Source organism: Ixodes scapularis, unplaced genomic scaffold (genome assembly GCF_016920785.2).
Source record: "Ixodes scapularis isolate PalLabHiFi unplaced genomic scaffold, ASM1692078v2 PGA_scaffold13__105_contigs__length_92229423, whole genome shotgun sequence".
Taxonomy (NCBI): Eukaryota; Metazoa; Arthropoda; class Arachnida; order Ixodida; family Ixodidae; genus Ixodes; species Ixodes scapularis.
The window spans coordinates 45,996,798-46,019,039 of record NW_024609839.1 but is presented as its reverse complement, the minus strand read 5'-3'; the positions used below and the strand labels follow the sequence as shown (position 1 = coordinate 46,019,039).

The window sequence follows — 22,242 nt, the reverse complement described above, 5'->3', positions numbered from 1 at the left end:
AATAATACCGTATATACAAAAAGGCATAGGTAACACGTGACAGATGTGACGTTGTGGAGTCAGAGAGGGAGGAGGAAAAGTTGTCAAGTAAGGTGCAAAAGTTTTGAAGTCAACAAGTTGAGGAATGCGGCTAGGGGGAAGCTTATAGCCCCCGCGTGACCAACCAAATTATAAAAAAAGGAAGGAGCGGGGAAAAGGGGGTTGTCTAATAGCCGAAAGGAAAGTTTTTTGTTTTCACCAAAAGGAAATTTCGTCTTTAAGTTAAAAAAATTAATCTGTTTTCTTCTTTTTTTCCGTGAGGTGGGTGTATGGAAGCCTGATTTGATGACGCATACTCGCATGTTAAGTTCAAAGTGATTTGTGGAGGAGAAGCGTTTAGATACGTGTGTGGAGAGGTCATGTTTGAGTTGGCCTGCTCTTTCTAGTGTGACAAGTCTGCGGTGTTCTCTTTGAAGCGTTCGTGGAGTCGGCGATCAGTTTCACCGATATATATTAAGGTTGGACACAGTGTGCAGGAAATAATGCATATCATATTAGAACATTTACAGCTGTGATCGTTAGGGATTCTCATAAGCAGGTTGTGAGGAGGGCCGGTGTGTTTGCATGTAAGGCATTTTGGGACGCCGCACGGCGTGGTGCCGGGGAGTAAAGTCTGAGGTCTTATGGAACGGTTGCTGCGTACTAAAAGGAACCGTAAGTTGGGCTTTCGACGGTAAGTTAGCGCGGGTGCCTTAGAAATAACTTTGGAGTCTACGAGGTGGGAGTGGCGTCCATGTTTATTTTACCGAGTATATAGGTATCGAGGGATGGAACATGAAGATGAGGGGGTTACACGGGGGTTTAGACCTTGATTGGGAAAATAAGGTGTCGCGCCGCGAAATGTTAGAAACGCGACTGCTGGCATTCCGCCGAGGGCTGAGGGCGTAACCACGTTCAATAAAGAAGATGGTCATCGTCTTAAGCTCATGACGGAAATCACTGTCGTCGCTGAAATCCTACGGAGGCGGAGAAATTGTGAGAAGGGAATAGAGTTGATTTAGGATCTAGGATGGCTCGAGCAGAGAAGGTAGCTATGGCTGTCAGTGGGTTTATAATGCACAGAGGTGTGAAACTCAAGTCGCGCGAATTATAGTTTCAAAGGCATATGGCAAGACGATGTTTTTCTTGGTAACTCGCCTTTAGCTGTACATACATATATATATAAACTATAGTCGTGACAGGTCAAGGGTAAAGTGGAAGCTCCTCCCACCTCTTTCCACTTTAGCCGAGCGTGAGCAGGAGAGGAGGTCACCTCCTCTCCAGCGTTCGCTCTGCTGAAGTGGAAAAGGGTAGGAGGAGCTTCAACTTTACTCTTCACCTGTCACTGACAATAATTAATTCATATGAATTATTTAACTTTTGAAATATTCAATTTTAAGCAATGGTAATCTAATCATCCGCGTTTTGCCACTGCTAGCTTTGCGCCTGATGCACGCGTGGTAACTTTGGGGTGCCCCCGAGTTCCCCACGAGCTTCAAGGGGTTCTAATACTGAATGATATGCTGGCTTTAAATTACGCTCAGCATGTTTCTAATTGAAACCATATGATTATTTGTTAGGACGTGGCTGAACCCGTCGTGAGTAAGACGGGCGTCCGGTGGTGGCTGAACGACTCCGAGGTTTATTTCTGCTCTGAAGAAGGCGAGGTTCGAACGCCACATGCCAAGCGAAAAAGCGCATGATCAAAAGAAAAAGAAAATATACGCACGTGCTTTGCACGTGACAAACATGATTACAAAATACAGAAGAAAATGTTCGTGGAAAACAATAACCTGAGGCTGCGTTTTCTATATTATTTTTACAAGTTAAACATATAATTAGGGAAGTTTAGTTAATTATCCGACTTACCACAAAGATTAGCCACCCACATAATGTCCCCCTGGCCGTAAAGCTCACCTGCACAAACCCTATTCGTGCATCAATTACGAATGTTTTGTATTAAACCTGTTCAAAGTAAAATGGAACATCCGTGTTTGTGTTTTTCTTTAGAATGAAACTAAATGAAATAAAAGCCATGAAAGCTACACTTCTGCAGTTTGTGCAAGTGAATTATATGGCCTAGGGGGACATACAATAGGGAGATAATCGTAACAATAAGTCGGAAAATTAAGTAAAATTTGATCATAAACTTTTTATTTACTAAAATAGGAATATGTTTTCGATTCAAACACTTGGTGAATCGATAAACACTAAATCGGTAATTTCCAAAAATATTTTGAGCGCTGTTAGAAGCAAAGTAGTTCGCTAAAATTGTGGTGCAGCAGGAGCTAGACTACCGGTGCGATAATACGGCTGTGCGATTTTTCCGGCTCTTATAATAACTCCAGCATTGTACTTGCTGCGCGAGTGGTACGTTTAGTGCACTACCATGTAAGCTTCCCTATGCGCCCCAAATATTTATAAAAATTATTGATTTGGTAAATCTGAATAAGGCTCAGCAAGTTTTCTTTTTTTTTTAATTTGAATTATATATCTATTTTCCCTAATACAGAAATTGAGTTATTAAAATACTATTTAATTACCCGACTAATTGTCCCCCTGGCCGTAAAAATCACCTGTGAAACCACATAAAATTACCTTTAATGTTTTTTTTTAATCATTGTCACTTCAAAAAAAAAACACATACATATATCATACAAGGTACTTAAAATCGAAAGAATAAAACACAGAGGACAATCACAGGACAACCACGATTTTTCATTTAGAAACATCGTTCATTTGGGCGGGAAAATGGCACCCTGAACAAGATCCAACAAAAATAGGGTGATAAGGGGGGAGGGAAACTTGGGGGTGGAAAGGGAGAGGAGGAAACAACGAGCATGGGCAGAACTGCAGTGATGGTCTAGTTGTTTTTTAATAATAATAATAATAATAATAATAATAATAATAATAATAATAATAATAATAATAATAATAAATATTTTATTGTCCCGTTTTCTACACAGTACATAGACCGGCCCCCAAAAGCATGGGTATGCTTGTCCTTCCTTGTTTCACGGGGAGTTTTGATATTTTTTTTTTCAAGTTCAGGTATGACGAATTCTATTTCCCTTTTTTGATAAGTGTACTGAAGCCGATGAAGGGTTGTTTTCTGCATTCTCGATAAGGAAGGATTCAATGATCCCACGTTTGTAGCGATAGCGGTGTCCCCCCTTTGTCTTGGTTCCCGCCGAAGTCAGGCGCGCACCCAATGCATTCGTTGGCGTCAATCGCGATCGGATGAATGGGGTTGTCAGCTCTTGAACTGGCTATATGTTTGTGTTCACGTAAGCGGTCCTTTATACATCGGCCAGTTTGCCTTCCGCACTCAGTTCCGCATTTGAGGAGGATGGAGTACACTTTTCCTCTGGATCAAGCCCGGAAAAGTGTGGCGTGCTTGACCCAGTAGGCTTTCGAGCTGTTGGTTAGCACAAGGGAAAAATAAACATTGATTGATTGATTAACTTGGATTTTTCTTTTCTTTTGATCATGTTGCACATGCTTACCAATTAGAATTTACTAGAAAATACAAAATTTTGTGTCATAGCGTAAAGGAACTGATCGAATACGATGGGAAGCATTATGAATGTGGGGTATGCTGGCTATCCCTCGACTAAAGGCGCTTTTGTATTTACTTTGGGGTTCATACGCTAGTGGAAAAGGAAGACAGGGTGTTCCACCGGATATTCCGAACTCAGATGTCGTCGAGTTTGACCCTTTATGCTATCTGCTGGCGAATGTTGAAAAATTTCCTTTTAGATAATGCGATTAACTTCTTGATTGTACCTATTTTGACTCACTTTGAATTAGCACTCTCAAATAAAGCACTGGCTTTTCTGAACGCTGCCAGAACGCCCAGCAAATGCCTTCGACTTTTGTGTGTGTGTTTTTTTTAATCGCAAGTCTAAAAATGGCAGCCCTTTCGAGGATGGATGTTTCTGTTTGAATTTAAGTTTTCCTCCTGCGCTTTCGAACGAGGTCACAGTCTTCTTGACTTTATTGGCTAGATGGCAAGTAATCAGGCAGTCATCAATGTAGCAGACAACGGTACATTCTGGGATAGTGTTCTTGAGCATGCCTGTAGGATTCCATTGACATAAGAAAGGTAGATATCAGTTAATATGGGCGTAAGGCAACATCCTATACAAACCCCGGGTTTCAAAATCTAGATTTTCCATCCGTGCACGATTATTGTTGATTTTCGGTAGAGCTGCAGATGCTCGACGAAGCCGGAAAATGGCACTCCGGATGACTTTTGGAATCTACGGACTCCGTGGCCGATTACGGCTTGTTATACGCATTAAAGAATAATTGAAATGTCCAGGTTATGATACATATCTTCTATGTCTAGCCACAAGAAATCTATGCTAGGATCCAGCACTGGCAGAAAACGGTTCTTCAGCGTTGATAAGCTCCTGAGTGTTCTTGATGCTACAAGGCTGCGAGGGATGTATGCTGGAAAGGTGTTTATGGAAAAACGTGGTGAAGTCCTTCTGTCAGCATCCTCTGTCAGATACTATTGTGCGGAGAGGGACGTCCATCTTATGCGTCTTAGCGGCAAAGAATACTTTCATATGCTGTTTTTTTTTTACAAAAGTTAACCGAATTTTTCATTTTCGGTAGTTCTAGATAAATGCATAGTTCCTTCAGGTTGCTGCGGAGGGATCCTGAAGGCCTGTATTTAATGGTTGTGAAGTTCTTTTCCACTGAGGCTTTGACTTTCATTTTGTACATTTGAGGAGCTTGAGGTTTTTATCTCGAATTTCCGCTGTTACTGACCGAATGCTGACACTTGCCTTGGGCAAGTGTCAACATGCAACTGCCAGGGTGTCCTCATTTTTGCAAATTATAAAGGGTGTCCCTAATCATTTGCACCTAACTTTACAAAAAAAAAAAAAGAAACCGAGCGCTCAATGAGAGTAAGAGAAACTTTATGTTGTAAGGAAGCGATTAAGGAAAGTGCACACATTTTGTTTAGTGTGCCTGGTTAATTCGTTAATAAAGACAAATTACCTTATCGTTTTTAGTTATTAGTTAAATAGCAGAAGTGTAAATCGGAATGTTGTAGAGCCAATTAAGTAGACTCAATTATGGCGTTTCCTACGAGAAACATTTTGCGCGCTTATTTTTATCAGCCCCCAAAAAAACCCCAAGAAATACTAAAAAAAAAGAAACAGGTGACAACGCGTCTGCTCGTCGCGCTTGCAGCGCTCTCCGACGTGCTCTGAAGGAACAAGGTCCACCTTATCAGTGGCGCGCTGTCAGAGATAGGAATTTGCGGAAGCAGGTGGTCGCGTTTATCTTCGAGGACTACCCCAGTACAAAGCCCTGTCTACGACAGCGCGTCATTGATAAGGTGGACTTCGTTCCTCCTGACCACGACGTGGAGCACTGCAAGCGCGACGCGCGGGCACATTGTCAAGCGAAAATTTGTTATGTTTCGCAGGCTTTCTTTTCAAGCTAACAAAAAGAATCGCGCAAAGTGCATCAAAGATTCCTGAAAATAGTGTATTTGAGGTAAAAGATAATTTTCTCGGGACTGAATTACTCTCGGTGGAAGACGGCAGAGAATGCGCGATACATACTAATTATTTCGATCATGAAGTACAATGAGTAATTAACTTTTGAATTAGTGAAAACTAGACATACCGCTCCAACGAGGAACTTGTTGAGCGTCATCGGAAACCACAGCGTCAATCATTTTCAGAAGCACTTTGAGCGCGTAAGAAGCGTAGTTGCGCGCTACTGTTAACCGCCGTGGACCAGGTACAAGGCTAGCTGTCGCGATGAGGAGCTCGAGCGATTTTTTCCTCTCTTATCAATTGTTCAATGTTTGTATATGCTCCACGAATGGTAACTTTAGGGCGTCGCAGACCTCTACGGTATGGGCCATCGGCCTTTCTGCGGCGTCGCGGCTGTCCTGAGCCGGAATAAATATTATTATTATTATTATTACGCTTTCCATGTGCTCAAAGTCTTTCTAAAATTACTGGTTTAGTGGCTTGCGATGACCTTCAGCAAATTTCCAACTGAAACCATGTCAATTTGCAATAATTTAGAAGTGAATTAGTAATTTATAGTTAATTAGCGAACTAATTACCAAGCATCACGCATTTCTTTCGGCCGGAGTCAGGCCGAATGAAATGGAAGAACTTTTGCAGATGAACGCGGGTGGTATTTATAGAATGCTACGGTCGAGCCCAAGTTTCAAAAACGGCGGGTGACTGTTGGAGTGTAGGGAGAGAGTTCCGGATGTGCGAACGTTTATACAACGCTACGGTCGGGTCCAAATTTTGGCGGGTTGACAGTTGGAGCTTTCGTGAGAGGGAAGAGTGGGGCAGTTCGTATCCGGGTGAAGAAACTTGACGGTCGGGGCCAAGTTTCAAGACGGTGGGATGACGGTTGTAGTTTCTTGAGAGGCGGCACAGGGTGACTTTGTGTCCGGACGGGCAGGGATGACCTGGACGATAGCGTACAATAGACGAAAGTTACACGCGCAAACTAAAGTTCTGCTACAAAAAAAGGAAAACGGCACGGTCATTTCAGGTGTTTTGTGGGGCATGCATGAGTCAGACCTGGAAGAGAACAATGTGAAACCTAGAAATAAAAGAAAGAAAATAAATATCAAGACCTGTAGATAAAATTGAGAAGTTGATGATCCAGTTCCGGTCACAATCACAGTACAGCAGCTAACAATAAGGTCTGGGGCCTGAAAAAAATGTTTCCTGATCGCTGTTGCTATTCGTCTGATATCATTTTAATCAATGCCAGAGTACCGGGGCTTTCATTTATTCCTTGTTTACTTGTGCTGAATCGGTGAATTAAGTAGAATTCGCGCTGTTCACGTTCGCAATTTGATTTAAATCCAGATTCTAGAAGCGTCACTAACAATTTATCGAACGAGTGTGTTGGGAGAGCGAGATGTTTGGATAGAGGCAGTGTCGGAAGAGTTATGGCGTGCGATTTGTGATTATTAAAGCTCAGTCTAAGTTCCGTTATAGTCTGACCTATGTATTGCATTTTGCATACGGTACACTCGAGTAAGTACACGACGTTCGACGAGGCACATGTTAAGTGCCCTTTAATTTCGATCGAGAACTGCGAGTGCGTGGTTCCGGAAAAAAACGTCCCCGGAAAAAAAAGTCTCCGTAAAATATGTCCCCGTAAAAAAGGGGCCCAGGTGGAAAGTAGGAAAAAATGTCACCGAAGGGACAATTTTTGCCCTGCTGTACGATCCGCTTTTGACTTTTGTGCATGACTCTAGAGTCTCATTTCATCCCTGATTTTGTAACATTGAATCTCAACGGTTTTTGTTTGTTTTTCATTGTGAAATAAACTTTTAAAACACTTCTAGCCAAAGACAAATTATAGTATTTGGAGAAATTTAAAGGTACGTGTGTACCATTTCCAAATAGGTAAAAAGCGCGACACTTAGCACAAACAAGCGATCGCTATTTTTTTCTAGCAACGAAAGGGTAATTGTACTCAAGGTCATTATAGGTACTTAAAGTGCTTATTTGAAGATATATTGCAGACGGTAAAATTTCGTTCGCACTAATACTCTTTCTAAGTAAAATGTGAAAATGCGCCGATGTCCTGTTCGCGCTAACAGTGTCGCGATGTGTACCTCACGAAATCGTATATTTCCTTATTTGCTGGAGCCGTTTTTTCCTACTTGCCACATGGTGCCTTTTTTCCCGAGAACATATCACCGTCCGTTCGAAGGCCACGAAGATCAGAAAAGCCCAGAGATAGAAAATCCTTTGGGGACATTTTTTTCTACTTTCCACCGGGGCCTTTTTTTTCCGGGGATATTTTTTCCGGAGACATTTTTTCCTACACCCGCAAGTGCGTGCTGCTGGCCATGTTTGTGTGCTGCATCTGTTTACAGATCAGACGTCCTGGGTGTATGCAAGGCATACATTTGTTAGGTGGCAGCGATCTATTTATCCGAGAGTTTACTAGCGCGTCTTTGAGGTTAGGCGATCATCTATGGACTACCCCAGGGGCGTAAGGAAACGCGCGTTTAAGGCGCTCGCTTTGTTCGAGAATGTTATAATGTCTTCTTAAGACATTTTACATTAAGATGGTTCATGCTCTTAGTTAGATATAGATTTGTGCGTTGTGTGTCGCTTTGCGCGGGGCGCGGGCTGATAAGATGTACTCGGTTCAGTTGATTGGCTTTTCTGATTGCATCGTCGATTATACGGGTGGATACCTTTATTTCTCTAGCACTGACTTTAGATTGTGGCTGCTCGCATCAAAACCTGTTTCTTTCAAACAAATTCGTTTGAAACGATGAGCTTAGCTATAGGGAATGCTGTTCTGGGAATGGTGTGGGTGGTCGCTTCGATAATGCAGGTATTGCTGTCGATCTGTTGGCTTACGGTACAGGTTCGTTGTGAGTTTACCTTCGTCTATTTGAACATTGACGTCTAAGAAGTTTATTTCGGTTTGAGAGTACAATGTGTAAAGCGGATGCTCGGATGATTAGATCCCCGAAGGATTCGAAGCAGGTCCCCGAAGGATTTGAAGCAGGAGGGGTACATCAACACGTGTTAAAAACGAAGTAAAATGCTTGAATAAATGTCTTCACACGAGTAAGGAAACGCACACACTTTTATACATCTCTACAAACAAACTGAAAAAAACTTCTTGAGTAAATAAATGCATTGTCATGAGTAAGGGAAAGCATATTTTTATACATTTCTTAAACCCACCTTAAAAAAGCAAACAAGGAAGCATTTGCACCACATGTACGCAAAACCAAAGCAATACAGTTCACACAAGTCACGCACTCATAAGAGCAAACAATTTGTAATGAGCGAAACTACGCAGGCGAGCTCGTTAGAAAACATTTTTGTAAAAAAACCTGAGACTGGGACAAATAAAAAAAATATGAACAGCGCGACAAAGCACGACACAAACTTTATCGCCAATACAGTTGTACGAGGTTTGACTCTGTTTCATGAACTTTAAATATTTTTCTAAAACCACTGTCACTTTCAAATGCGGTAGGGAGTAAACCATTCCAATCATTATTTGTATTGGGGAAAAAAAGACATTTTAGATGTATTGGTTTTTGCAAAAAGAGTCAAGACAAATTCCAGATGTCTATGTCTCAAGTGGCGTGTTGGGGGGCTATTTTGGATAGCGGATAGGTTTAGCGCGAGTTTATAAAAATAAAACTAACTAAAAAAAAACTATAGTTAGGTCATTATTCTGCGCACTCTAAGTGAGTGAAGGCCTTGCTTATAATTAGGGTGTGTACTTTCCGGTGTTTATTTGTGAGAAAAATCGGCGGATGTTTTTCGGTGTTTATTTATTTTCAAAACACCGGTGTATTACGGTGGAACGTCTCATGACGAGGCTAAAATCGGTGAATATCGGTGAAAAAAAAGCGATTGATCACAGAAAGAGAGTTCCAATTTTATTCACATAGTTCATACACTTCTTCTCTAGGAAGCAACTATTTCTAACACTTGGTTATTATAGTAGATGCCAGCATACCTTTATGCTTGCATCTACACGCAAGGAACGTGCTGCCTTCATGGCACCACGTTCCTTGCGGTTCGCAACCCGCAATTATGAAAACGTACGCTCCTGTACGACACGGACGTTGGCAGTGTCTTCCAGGAGCCACAGCAACCTCTGAATACATGGCTTGCACCGACATAACTTGGCCAGACACAATGAGGAAAAGGCACGTGAGAGCCTACCCTCCACTGTGTTAATGTTTCCACAAAAGGGGGCCATGGGAGACACAACAGGGGAAAGGCGTATGAGAGCTCAGCGTCCACTGCGTTCACTAGACGCTTTTGACCCCCAGAAAGGAGGGCGGACTGACGCCACTTGCAAGCCATGTATAAACACTGGAAGAATGCAGGATCCACGAGATAACACGTTTGACGAACCTCTACGGGGAAAGGGTTTCGCTAGGTCGGAAACTAGCAACGACCGGTGTTTTTCGGTTTTAACCAGGGCGAAAATATCCAACCACCGGTGTTTTTCGGTTTTAACCGATTTTATATTTTCGTCACCAACGGATGTTTATCGGTGTTTTTCGGTTAAAACCGGAAAATGCACATCCTACTTATAATGCAATTAAATGCAAAGGTGCAAGCGAACTGGACAAGAATGGCAAAAATAATCCCTGGAGGGGGAACAGGAGGCACAAAGGACAAACCCAAATTTACAAACACAGCTAGGTGAAGGGCGCGCGACCGAAAAAATCTTCCTAGTCTGGGTACCGAACCCGGGACCTCTTCATTTCCATTAGAGCGCTCTACCAACTGAGCTAACCAGGGGTTACACGTCAATAGAGCGAGCAGGTTTTATCAGGTGCCACCAGTGTAACACCAACAATGGTGAAAGGCTTATATTTTAAGGTTATGATTATAATGCAATTAAATGCAAATGTGCAAGCGAGCTGGACAGGAATGGCGAAATAAGTCCCCGGAGAAGGAGAATAGGAGGGAGAAAGGACAAACACAAATCTCCAAACACAACTAGGTGACTATCACGACCGAAAAAATCTGTCTGGTCCGGGTATCGAACCCGGGACCTCTCCATTTACAGTGGAGACTCATGCTCAACTTTATAGATTGGGCACGTGTGACACGGAGTCTATTCTACGGTATCTTCTATAAACGAATCGAAGCGATATGGATAAAAAAATGTCTAGTTTTGCGATGTCACTTTCTGGTGCGGATCCCAAGCAGGGCAGTCATATTCCAGCGGAGACGGTACATGTGATGTCATCCTGACTTTTATCACGCTGTTGTATCACTACTGACGTATCGTACTAACTGACCTGTGCGCATGCCCGCGTTCGCTCGCCTCGTATCGGAGGTACGGCGAGTGGCGATGTATACAGCACGCGGAATAAACTCGGGCTTCGTTCACTGCCAACTACGTCGTTGTCTATTCCTTCGTCTCGCCGCAAAGCACACGACATGGTGCCAGAAGTGGGATGATGGTTCTCGTGCGTTTTCATGCGGCGCTCGCCTTGCACTCGGTTTGCACGATGACGGACTCGCCAGCAGCGATCCCTCCCATGGCGGTTTCCCCACCCCGAAGCAGTTCAACTTCGACCGGACGTCAAAATTACCGGATTGGGTACCAGACCTCGACGATTTCCGCTATGCTGCGGGACTCAACGAAAGGTTAGAGGAAGCCCGGGTACGAAAGCTTCAGCCTACTGTGGGAAAGCAGGCCCGGAAAATATTTCAGGTTTTTGGCCTTTCGGAAATTCAATCCAAAATTTAGACGACAGTAAAGAAGAAATATGACATTCACTTTATAGCTACGAAGAACGTGGTTTACGAGCGTGCCTGTTCCCATCGTCGCAAGCAAGAAACTGAGCAGAGTGTCGACCAGTTTGCGACTGCCCTACATGAGCTCGCCGACCTCTCTGACTTCGCACAGTTTCGAGACCGTCTGATTCGGTACCGGTTCGTCGCGGGACTTGGAGATGGACAGTTATCGAAGACCCTCCAAATTGATGCCGCCATCACACTCGCAACGGCGCTAGCCAAGGCCCGGTTCAAGGAGACTGTTCGTCGTCAGCAGCATTAGCTACAGCCGACCGCCTATGCAGTAACCTCGGGGGAAGTCAACGCCGTGGGGCAACGGAGTGCACGCACAGCGATGGCCGGCACAAACAGGACATTCTGCGATATGCACAGTCAGCGACCTACACTTCAGCACCAGCGGCAGCCCTCGCCACGCGGGCAGCGGCGGAAATTCTGCCAGTATTTCCGACGCTCTAAGCACATCAACACTCAGTGCCCCGCACGCTCAGACGCTCGGCGCGTTGCCACCATTATAGCACCAAATGACATTTTACTGTGGTTTTCCGCAACAAGTTGGAGAACCCGAAGACAGGCGTTTCTTTGCTATAAAGTGAACAGCCTGGCAATTTTGTACGATCGGTTGGGGCTTTAAAGACTAGGTTTGTTCGACTATCTATAAACGGGGTGCCGGCGTCGGCAAAGTAAGACTCGAGAGAAGTATCTGTAGTTTAACCTATCTTTCCAGGCGTGCCGTCTAAATTAGTGGCACCTCCTGCGGTGTTAACTGGTGCTGCAAATCAGCGCCTTCGTTTTAAAGGCACGTTAAATGCCGACATTTTTGGAGGCAGAAAACCACACGACAGTCTTTGTACGTCGTAGCATCCGCACACGCTGATTGCTGGGGCTTCCAGCGTTAAAACATTCGTGGATGTTCTTGAAGAGAAAAAGAGTATGAGCGAAACTACCCCCCGCTTTTCTCTGGTCTTGGCGCGATACCTGGTGAGTACACCATTCGCTTGAAGGCCGGCACAATACCTTTCGCTATATTCCCTCCTAGGCGAAAACCTATACCCTTAAGGGATGCCGTAAAAACGGAACTGGCGAAGTAGAAAGCCAATGGAGGGATTCGAAAAGTAGATTGCCCAACCGACTGGTGTGCAGACATAGTGCCGTATTGAAAATCTGGCGAAGTTCGCCTCTGCGTAGATCTCACTCAGTGGAACAGGAGTGGACGCTTTGTCTTGCCAACTGTGGACGACACTTTAGGCCAATTGTCCGGTGCTTCCTATTTTTCAAAGTTGGACACTAACTCGGGTTTTCAGCAGATCAAGTAGGCACCGTGAAGTCAGACGTTGACGGCATTCAATTCCCCGTTTGGGCGCTACTGATTCTGGCGTTTACCGTTCGGGATTAGCTCAGCTCCAGAATATTTTCAGAAGATGTTTGGTAAGGTGCTAGACATCTTGCAGGCAATAGCAAACATGATGGATGACATTTTTATTTTTCGAGCCATAAAAACGGAGCATGATGTAAGGCTGCGTACTGTTCTGGAACTGTTGAAAACAGCCAGTATCACGCTTAATTGGGACAAATGCTCGTTTCCAGTTCTCCAAGTGGCGTTTTAGTCTACGTTGTGAACACCACGGAAATTAGGCCAGATCAAAAAAAAAAAAAAAAATTACACGCATTGAAGGTATGGTATCGTAGATGTACGCAGATTTTTGGGAAGGATTATCTACTTTGCAAGGTTCGTTCCGAATATCACAGAGATATCTGCATCGCTGCGTGAATTACCTGTGAAGGATAAGGATTGGTGCTGAGATTTGTCAGGAGCAAACATTTTTCGGCAATTGAAGAAGCTAATTTCCCCTGCGGATTGTGACACGAAATTCTATCAAAAGCTTCCCACTGTCTTACCTGCCGATACGTCATCGTTCAAAATCGGTGCGGTTCTGACGCAGGTGCAGCCAGACGGCAAAGACACTGTGGCCTATCTTTCTCGTTCGTTAACGCATTCCGAGCAGCGATATGTACAAATATAAATAGCACTGACTTTGACGTGGGCAGCCGAACGAATGGAATTCTCTCTGTGGGGACTTGACTTTCAGTTTGAGACTGATTACAATCCACTCTGGAAATCGCCGGTGGATGTGCTTTCGCCAGGAGTACAAATATTTCGGTTGAGGCTTATGCGATTTTCGTTTTAGATAGTTTAGGTTCCCGGAAATCATATCGTCACTGCAGATACCCTCTCTGGGGCACCCCCGACAAAACGTATTTCCCTATGGGGGAATTTCACTTGAGAACCTGTCGAGTTGTGCAGCCGGCTGCGCCAGTAAGGTCAAACTGTCGGGACACCTTAGCAAAGTAAGGAGGGCACAAGAACAAGACCGCTTATGCCAACAGCTTCTGTTGTACTGTCGTAATATGCTGAGCTCGCTTCACAGATGTGGGCAGTTGGTTAAGGCCCTATTGGTCAGAAAGAGCAAACCTTGAGATTCTTGAGGGTGTGCTAATGTCTGGGTCTCGCCTTGTGATTCCTCAAAACGTCAGAAGACAAGATATGTCTTCATTGCATGAAGTTCATGAGGGTTTTGTCCGGTGTTGCACTTGGGCTCGCGAAGCGGTCGGGTGGTTTCAACGTTCATTCAATTTTTTTTCTTCTAAAATTGCCTTGTCACAGAAGGCGAGGAAAATGTTTAAAAAACAGGTGCTACTCTCCAGCCTGTTCATACTCCTAGAGTTCGGAAATACAGTTCTCCCTCAAAAGAAACCAGAGTGGAGCTCAGATGTTGAGTCAAAAACTCGAAGACACATCCTAACATGTAGCACAATAAATTACGGAAATAATTCTTTATTTCCTGTAATGAAAAGTTGCAACGTAGCCAGTTGGTGTCCGTCGAGAATTTAGTGGAATAAATCATCTACAAAAATAGAAAAGCCGGTTTCTCCTTCCATGAGTTCTCTCTCTAGTAAATTTCATATATCCTCGGAATTTCCATCTAGAAAAGGATTCTTCAGCTCCCAAGCCGAAGTGTGCTTGCCGAGGAAACCGCCCACCTCTGGCTGCATGAACATAGTTCTGTTACGATAGTCCGTAAAGAGCATTCGAATTTGTGTTTTCTAGCTGCAAAGAAGGCTTGTAAATTTATCTTATACACTAGGTTTATCTTCTCCAGCCATGCTAATTATAATCGTTTGCATAAACCTTAATCTGGAATTTGACTATAGTCAGGGAAACACTTTTTTTAAAGTTTAAAGTGCATTTTATGGCCTCTATAAATTTATCTTTGAAAAACGTCTCACCAACGACGACAAAAACCGGTGGCCTTGTCAGCTGTCAAATGATGGATGCAATTGTCTTTTATTAAAGCTAAAACACGATTCGAACTCACATTTTTCTGAAGAGTTCCCAAAGTATCAAAATAGCATCCCACCGTTCTGAAATGCACCATTTTTTTCTCTTGGTGCTCCGTCTACTCCACCAAAGTAAGGCAAAGCTTTTCTGCAGGCCTGGTTCTAGGCACAATCCTTAACTTTGGTCCTCTTTGCAAGACACTAGTGACTTCAGATGGCGTTTGCGCGTCTCCAAGAAATAAGTCATCATTCGAAGGAACGCTCTTTCTGGCATTCTTCGCCAGCGAAACCTCAAGTGTGTGCCACAATAATTTCGTAACCTGAGTTGTGAGTATGAGGTGCTCGCCATGTCTTTTTAGAAACTTCATGCTCAGAGTCAGTAGACCATTCTCAGTGCATCCACTGAACGTCCCGACATTTGCTGACTTGAGGTCATAGCCCGGACCGAAGAAGCTTGCAAAATATTTCCCATGACCAGCTGACGGAGGACAAAACCGAACAAGCCCACCACCTCGGACGGTGTCGAGGCGTGCCAAAGGGCTTACGAACAAAATCTTGCTTGGTACGTCGAGGCGGCAATAAGTTTGACGTAAAAAGATGCTTCGAGGGCAGAGTAGAGTTAGAACAAGAAGGGCCGGTTGTAGAAGAAATAAACTGTAATAATGCGGCAAGTGGGGCTACTGTGTTGTGTATTCTTGAAGTGAAACTACTGAACACAAGGGCATAAAGAAAAAAAGATAATAAAAACACTCGAATTGCTTTCAACTGTTTTTTATGACGAAAACACACAAGCAAATAAACAAGGGACATAAAACATATGCGCTAAAGGCAATAAAGATAAAAGGCTATGACCCTAACGCATGACTTTCTCATTGTAGATAACCGCAAACTCCTTATCAGAGAGCGCTAGCGAAGGGACACTGACATCGTAGCCACGCGATTTGATAAGAAACGCTTTGTAGCAGCTGACTGTCGAGACAGAAAGAAGAGGAGCACGAGCGAGGTCGAGCTCGGGATGCGAGCTCAGAACAGCGACAGCTCCCGAACTCATCGGACATGTATATATATAAGCGTAAATAAAGTTACGAAGGGAACATCTTTTCGTTCAATTGGTGATCGGACACGAACCTCCAGCCACCCACGCTATGGCAACCGGTGAGCCACCCTCGTTCATTGTCTGGATGTCTGCGCGCTCCGACATCCAAATTTGTCGCCAGCACACCCGGAACTCTGGTCCGCGCAAGTCAAGAGCATGTTCATAACCAGTAAAATTACTTCGGACACACAGAATATTCACCACATCCTGTCCACGTTACTTGTCGAAGTTGCTGCGAAAATTCATAATACTATCTTCGAACCATCAAACAGGACGCCATATAAGACCTTAAAACATGAACTCACAAAACACACCTCGGCTTCCGAACATCGAATTCTTCAACATATTCCATCATCGGAAGACGTGTGCAATCGCGCCGCTTAAGTTTTTTCGCCGTCTTCAGCAAAATCTCGGAAAGCTGGTTCCCACGCCCGAAGCCACTTCGCTGCGTGAGTTCATTATACAAAGACTACCCAACAACGTAAGAAAGATCCTTCCCTCCACGTCAGGACTGACTTTGGTTCAGCTCGCACGGTTGGCAATGGAAGGAACTGTCCCACAAGTCACTAGTATCGAAGCCAAAACTCAGCGGCACTGTACACCCGCAAACACTTCTACTGCTGCAATCACCCGGAATACCTTTCACGAAGACGTCCAGCAAACGATCATAATAATCGGTGCCCAGAAAACCATTACCTTTTTTCGGTCATGACCAGCACCTCAGAAACATTCCACGCCTCACACTCTACACAATTCCTCCTCGCAGACACAGGCGACATCAAGACACTCTGACCAGTGCTTATATCATCGGCATTTCGATGACCGCGCTCGGAACTGCGTAGAGCCCTAATCTGCAACACGAAACACCGGGACCAACAAGTAGAAGCGTCGAATGCTGAGGGAACGCAACTAAGACGTTTGTTCTTCATAATCGATCGGGGTACCGGTCTCCGAATTTTAGTCCCCACAGGAGCGGATGTGAGCGTATTACCAGTTTCTGCCGTAAAACACAAGACCAGAAAGAGGCTCAGCACCCTAGATGCAGCCAACGAAACGCGTATCGCTTATTATGGTCAGCTTTCATCGACCCTGAACATCGGTCGGCGTCGAATGTTTCAGTGGCTATTTATGGTAGCAGATATAAATTACACAATGGTCGGTGCCAATTGTTTGGAGAACTTCAACCTCATGGTCGACATGCAACACAAACGCCTAATCGACGCAACAACAAATCTCGTCGCGCAGCTCACGTGCACAGCTAAACAAACTTTCAAATTTAGTAATTGCTCCAGTCTAGATACACAGTATGATAAATTGCTGCGGGAATTTACCTAAATCACGTGTCCCTCGAACATCCAACAGCATGATGTTGCGCACCACATTGTGATCACATGCCCTTCTACTCTTGGCCGACAACGCCGTCTTCCCACTGATCATCTCAAGATAGCCCGTGGTGACTTTGGCCACATGGTGGAGCTCGACATCACATAGCCGTCATCAAGGCCATGGGCATCTTTCTGTACGTGCCACCCCCCCCCCCCCCCCCCCTCCCAAAAGAAAACAAAAATCCCAGAGACTAGAGACCACGCGGCGATTACCGAGCCCTGAACCACGCCAGACTTCCTGTCAGATGTCCGCCACCGTACGTCGCAGACTTCCCCATATCATTTCACGGCTCAAACTTTTCTCCAAAGTAGGCCTGCTGAAAGCTTATCATCAGATTCCCGTCGATCCGTGCGAAATACCCAATACGACGGTCATCATGCCTTTTGGCTTGTTTGAATTTCTCAGTACGCCATTTGGGTTGCCAAATGTCACTAAAACATTTTAGTGTTTCGTAGACTCATTGAGGCTTTCTATTCGTCTATGTCTATGTTGATGATATTTTGATCTGCAGCCGTGAGAGCGAACATTTTCAACACCTTCGACTGCTCTTCCAACGCCTCGGAGAACACGGCCCCATTATCAACAATGAAAAATTCGGGTTTGGAGTGTGAAAGCTTCACTTTATAGAGCGTCTGGTGGATCACACAGCAGTCCTCCCTCTTCTCGAAAGCACATCGGAAATTACGAACTTTTCACTACCCGCTACCATCCATAAGCTCAGGGAGTTTTTGGGCCTCATAATATTTGCCGCCCTTTTGTCCTCAATTGCGCAAAAGCGCTCTAACCTATTAGGGATACGCTCAAATGTGGCAATAGAGACATTTGTCTATTGGAATGGTTTCACCGGCTGGTCACGCTTTCAGCCTTATAGGGGAGAATCTCGTCAACGCGACTGTATTCGTTCAACCCCACCATAAGTTTCATTTAAGCTAATGATGCTTGGATATGGTCTATTTGGTTAGGCATCTCTGTTATGTACTAGTCCTATGTCTAGTACATAACGTAGTTGGAAAGAAAACTTAATTTGTTATTGCTGAAACATGCTCATGCATCGATTTCGCATTGTTGAACCATTGATCGACTCGCTCCGGCAATGGGCCCATCTTGACTCTGCTGTCTTCAGTTCTCGACAAAGGGCACACTCGTCCACACGGGGTCCTAAAATAAGACTTGTATCAATATCTTCAAACCGAAGGGAGCTAGCTTTCATCGTTTCCTGCAATGCTCTTATTTCGCGCGTCCTTATTCATATTACATTCCATTGTTGTAGATGACTCAAAACTCTCTAAATATTCTCGGTGTACTGCTTTTAAAATGACAAAAACCAGAAGAAAAATTTAATCGCTGTAAAGTACTTCACTATTTTGAGTACACTTCTCCGATTTCTATCGGTTGCGCGTTCAGTGTTGCACTTCTCGGTACCGCCGCACTGGCGGATGCCATAATGCAGGGCAACTAACGTTCTCAATGAGTCAAAAAACACCATCCTCAGCAAGCATGAAAACAAGACGTGCCCTAGGCCCTAACCCAGCACTTTAGAGCCCCCAACAGCACAGCAATCAGGAAGCGGCGCCCAGAAGAGCACTTTCGCAAACGTTTCTAACCACTCAGCCTGGCCGCGGAACCTGAAGCTCGCTAGATGGCGCTACAAACGATAGAACGGCTTATACGTTTCGGCGCCAAAATGGACGATCAAAGTCAAAATCCAGCAGTAACATCGGACGCTATGTAATGCGATGCTGTGTGTACTGCGAGATGGCGCCAACGGCACTTGCGCGACTCGGCTTGAGCCAAAAAGAGCCGCCGTGCAGTTGCCGGAGTGACCGCTGCGGGGAAATGGAGGCGTTGCGATCGCGCTTAGTTCGGTTCTCAGGTTCTATACCCCTCCTCCCTCCTCCTCCAAGCTCCTCCCCCTATCCTCCCCCTATTCTTCACATCCTCCTCCTCCCCCTCTTCCACCCCCCTCCTCCCCTCGTTCTCCTCCTTCCTCCTCCCCTCCTCCTCCTTCCCCTCCTCCTCCCTTCTCCTCCCCCCCGCGCGGTGTATTATGGGGCATTTCTAATCATGCGCCGCGCGGTTACGCCGACGGCGACGGCGACGCCGCTCAAGCCGGAAACGGGCGCCTAAAGGCCCGTTCACACTCTTGCGACCGAGTACGACTGAGAGAGACGAGATCTCTTAAAACTTCTTAAATGTTTTTAGAATGAGGGAACACACTGGCATTGTGGCGCCATCTATGCGGTGACTCCGGTACTGCATTTCACAGGAGCGAAGGTTTTGCGGGATTTGCGAGGTCAAATGCGTGTAATACCCATAGAAAGGCTCGTTTATAACATTGACAAAAGTTTTTCGAGCCAAGAAAGAAAGGATAATGCGCGAGAAATAAAAGAAATATGCCGGACCGGCCGAGTTTACACTGCTTCCCAATAGATGGCGCCAGGGTGTTTTCTGGTATAAGAAGTTTTAAGAAACCTAGGTTTAAGAGGTCGCAAGAGTGTGAACGGGCCTTAAGAGCTGCGCTCTAAAAGCAAGTATTTAAGTAGCTTGCATTGATTTAAATACGTTTTATATTGAAATAGTTTATTATTTTAAAACTTTTGGACTTCTCTTTTCACAAGTTTAGTTAAGGGATTATCGTAGTGAGTATCTAACAACAAAAGTTGGTAAAAGTTGTAGGCTTGCTATCTAAAATATGATAGATACTTCCGAAATCAGCTAAAATATTATTTTATGAATCCCTCTTTCATGATTTAGATTACTCTTGTCTGGTGTGAGGTACCACAGCCGCAACAATTCTTGAAAATACTCACTTGCTTAATAAAAAGTGATGTTACGCACAATTGCAAATGTTTCTTTTCGCGCGCCTACTGATAAACTGTTCAGGGAGTTTAATATATTAAGGATCTGCATCATGAATATTTATATACTCCGAATAACGCTTAGAACTGAGTTGTTTACCACTTTTAACTAATCATGTCGTTTGACACCGGATACTTTGGTGTAGAAGAGGAACAAAACTCTTAGATGAAGGAACATTTACAGTTGGGAACGTCTCAAACACTGCCAACTGGTTTATTTCTCAAGCATTCCATATAGCCACACACCCAGTCTCAACCGCCTTCTGCGCAGAGATATCCTTTGCTTAAAGCATTTTAAAATATAAAAAAAAACATACACAGCCTTAGGCGCTAATCGACATAATTTGCTACCACCAGCTCGCCGGCGCACTTACAGTCGATCTTTTCAAACTTACATAATTCGTAAAAGTGTCTGTTTTGAACCAACATATTTCAAGGTACCCAATTCGTAATCGCGATCGCTGGCATATACCGACATGTCGGTTAAATATGGGAAAGAAAATGTCTCCTGTATACACTTTTGAAGTTTTTAGAATAAATGTAATTTGAATAAAATGACAATTAAGGAATTGCATATGTTTAACTATATTTTTTGTGACGTCCAACTGATGATGGCGGCTCTTCTTCTAAGAGATATATATATATATATATATATAAAACTGAGAAGAAAAAAACCCTTAGTGAAAAACAGCAACAACGGACGATTTAATCTTCGACGTTGCGGCCGGAGTCCGGTCTTCGTCAGGAAGGTTGCTAAATAATATATATATATATATATATATATATATATATATATATATATATTTAAACTCATGCTCAATGTTACGTGATTCAGTAACAACTAGCGGTATTCGCATTTATAAAGTATATTCTATCTTTGCTAATTTCTTTCATTGCTAAATAATAAAAAGGGAAGCCAAGAGCACATCAAGACGTTAAGTGCGGCCATTTTTCTCGGGGGATGTAATTGGGACATGAATGTATATATATATATAGGTAAAGAGGGTAAATGTAGAGGAATGGACCGGGAAAAGTTAATAAGTCAAAGATGCGTACTGTCGGAGTGACTAACACGGAGTTTATTACGACGTTTTAAGCGGGGACCGCTCGAAACGTCGTACATATATATTTATTTATTTGTGTTTCTCTTGATCCAATGGCCTTATCGCATCTTGTCCCGTCCAAAGGAACTGTGAACCTTCGCCTCCCGGAGACAATTTTCCCAACACCCGGACATACAACCCTTATAAGATATTGCCCCTCAAATTAGCTGTAAACACTGTTATCCACGAGAGACGAAGTGAAAACCAAGGCTCGCGTCTCGCTTCCGTCTATCCACCGGCGCTCTGCGTCGCATATCACCTGTCTCGCTTATCTTTACCCGTGAGCCGTCCGGCGTCAGAAAATATAGCCTCGTCACGTCGCGTTCTTTTCTTTTACGTTTTGCTCATTTCTGGTTGCTATTACGTACAACACACATCCACATCTTCGCTTGGAACGAAAAACGACACAAATTACGACGCACGAAGAAAAAAAAGTACCCACAGGGTCTCTTATGTTAACCCTAAGACGACTTGAAGGCGAAAGCCCAAGCGCCGATGCCTTCAGCACAAACACAAGATTTACAGATGATGCGGTACCCCTACGCCCGTGGCGGAGTGGTACCGCGTCATGCGTTAATGGGGTACCGCGTCATCCGCAGAAGGGCGGAGGGGTACCGCGACGGGCTGCTGAAGGAAAGGTCGCTGCTTCGACGCCAGCCGGAGGGACAAGGGCGAAAATTTTTTTCGGCGGAATAGTAGCATTCGCAGTAGTCACGTAAACGTTTTTGTACCTTTGGTGTCGCCAGACCTGCTTTTGTTCAAGAACCTTGCAGGTCGGCTGAACGATGAGACTTATAAGGCTCCTACTTATAAGTGCACCTACGCTATTACGTGGCTTGTGTCACAGCCTCAGCAGCTCAACGCTTACGTAATGTTCTGGTTATTATATTTCAGTACTGTCTATAGGCCTGTTTTCCTTGGCCAGGGGGCGCTGTAACGTCCTCGAGGCGTAACCACAAAAGAGGCGCCTTATTCCGCAAGACGCGACCATTAAATGCTGTCATGAAGCTGCGTCCTGGTGTCCCCACCGTACACGATCCACGTGCTTTCACAAGCGTCTTGTCAGCGTCCCGTCTCGGGCGCGAAAAGGGCGTTTGAAAGGACGCGATGCGACGCATACCGTAAACGCG

At 44.4% G+C, this 22,242-nt stretch overlaps 1 protein-coding gene across 2 annotated transcripts in view; it reads left to right on the top strand.

Moving 5' to 3' along the window:
- The window catches only part of LOC8027789 (carbohydrate sulfotransferase 1), a 28,549-nt gene that overhangs the window by 1,857 nt on the left and 4,450 nt on the right, over nucleotides 1-22,242 (top strand). Inside the window, exon 1 of one of the 2 annotated variants that reach the window (XM_029980032.3) lies at nucleotides 15,655-15,824. The exons of the other annotated variant lie outside the window; for it this stretch is intronic. Within the exon in view, the coding sequence (XP_029835892.2) occupies nucleotides 15,815-15,824 (10 nt within the window). The 5' untranslated portion in view covers nucleotides 15,655-15,814. Of the gene's footprint in view, nucleotides 1-15,654; nucleotides 15,825-22,242 lie in introns of those variants that run through there. 2 annotated transcript variants of the gene reach the window in all.